The sequence below is a fragment of the Temnothorax curvispinosus genome, unplaced genomic scaffold (genome assembly GCF_003070985.1).
Source record: "Temnothorax curvispinosus isolate PA1 unplaced genomic scaffold, ASM307098v1 QBEX01009741.1, whole genome shotgun sequence".
In the NCBI taxonomy this organism is placed as follows: Eukaryota; Metazoa; Arthropoda; class Insecta; order Hymenoptera; family Formicidae; genus Temnothorax; species Temnothorax curvispinosus.
The window spans coordinates 1-1,941 of NW_020219521.1; the positions used below are offsets into that span (position 1 = coordinate 1).

The following is a 1,941-nucleotide window of genomic DNA, read 5'->3' on the forward strand; positions in this document are numbered from 1 at the left end:
GCTTCGCAACGGGAATACGCGTGCGAACTTCGTTCGTCATAGCTCGGGCCGCAGCCGTTAATCGCCTTAAAATCGAATCCGCGCTCGCCGCGGTAATTAGTCGACATTTAATTGACTTGATCGTAACCGAAATATTCGGTCGAATATCCGAGTATTCCGGGCCAGCGATAAGTTCGCGCATAGAGACAACGGCCGTGGCCTTCGATTACGGGCCGGTCTCGCGCGCGTTGTTTTTCTGTATAGTCTCGAGCATCGCTCGTGTTTACGTCGTTGCGAGGTACGTACAGCCCGACCCAGCACTTGTATTATCCCGACATTCGTGATCCGTCCGAGAGTACCATCGCTCGAAAATATTATTGTCACCGGTCGAGAATATTTGCCTTTCGAACTCTGCGACGCGTGTTTATCGCGCTAATCCAACGGCTGATATTCTCCGTGTTCAACTCGAGGAATATTATCGAGAATATTCCCTCGGGACTTGCGCGAGCGCCGAACGGAGCCGTCCGTTACCCCTCACCTTGGCGACCTGACTTTCGTGATTGTTTTCGCCGGGTTTCGATATTGTTGGTTCGAGTTGCCGTCGCCTCCGACTGCCTATTCGTCGTTTACTCTTCGCTCTTAGCTTCGTCTGTCTGTGGTGGACGACCCCTTTGTTACATCATGTCGAAAAACGCATATGCTCGTCGCGAAGTATGCAATCGGCGTATGCAAGAAATACACGACCTCTCCCTACAAGCCGCGACCGACGCGGCAATCCGAGCGACCTTCCTCGCTCGCTACTCGAGCGTAGCGAAGATCGCGGACGATTTTGAAGCCACCCACCTGAAGGTCATACAAGAAGCGGCGGATTTCGAGGTCGAGGACGGAATCCGAGCCAGTTTCGATAAAATGCATTACGCCGTAAAGAGTCGATATCACCGCGAAACGGGCGCGCCATTCGGAGGCGCGCCGGCACAGCCCTCGGGTCAGGCCTCGGTGGTCAAGTTGTCTAAGATCCCGCTACCGCAGTTTTCCGGCGACCTTACGTTGTGGCCTTCCTTCATCGCGTTGTTCAACGCGTCGATACACAACCAGCAGATTTCCGCGATAGAGAAATACCAGTATCTGCTGGCTTCACTCAAAGGGGAACCACTCAACGTGGTGAAAGACCTGCCGTTTTCCGATGAGTACTATCTGATCGCTTACGACTCGCTGGTCGATCGATACCGGAATAAGAGAAGGTTAGCGGACCATCACTTGAATTCGATAATCGAGGCAAAGCCATTGAAGGCGGAGACGGCCGAGACTCTTCACCACTTATTAGATACGTTTACCGAGAACACGCGCGCGCTCGCGTTGATGAAGTTCCCTACCGATTCATGGGACTTTATCCTACTGAAGTTTTTGTTAGACAAGCTTCCTTGTTCCCTTCGGGAAAAATTCGAGTCCGTTCATCGGGCTGAGGAAATACCGCGATGTACTCAACTCTCGAAATTTCTAGCAGAACATTGTCAGGTTCTCGAGGCCGTCGCGGGCCCGTCCTCCGAAACGCCGGTCTCTTCGGTCGTGACTAGCACGGCCGATTGCCCCGTTTGTAAAGAGCCTCACTACGTGTCGAAGTGCAACCAGTTTTTGAAACTCTCGCCGAGAGAGAGGCAGGCTAAGGCCCGCGACTTAAAATTGTGCTTCAACTGCCTGCGCTCAGGGCACGGATCGAAAGATTGTCCCTCCGCGTGGACATGCCGATCGTGCGGTATGCAACACCATACGCTGCTGCATTTCGAGCAGGCCAGCGTCCCGTTCCCCGCGAACGCTCCGGCGGTCACTCCGGTCGACGACCCCGCGGCGTCGGGGGATACAGACGGAAACTAGACGACCACATTGCCTTGAGACATCATGGGCGCGCGCACTTCACCACTCGTGATGTCTCTCGTCCGTTCGTCGCACGGGCGCGTTCGCGAC

The 1,941-nt window shown here is 54.5% G+C and overlaps 1 protein-coding gene across 1 annotated transcript; it reads left to right on the forward strand.

The window, feature by feature from the left end:
- Positions 1 to 660: 660 nt before the first annotated feature.
- Positions 661 to 1,851, forward strand: LOC112459327. Its single transcript, XM_025023359.1, has one exon. It carries the CDS (start codon positions 661 to 663, stop codon positions 1,849 to 1,851), a length of 1,191 nt encoding a protein of 396 aa, XP_024879127.1.
- The last annotated feature ends 90 nt before the right edge of the window (positions 1,852 to 1,941 follow it).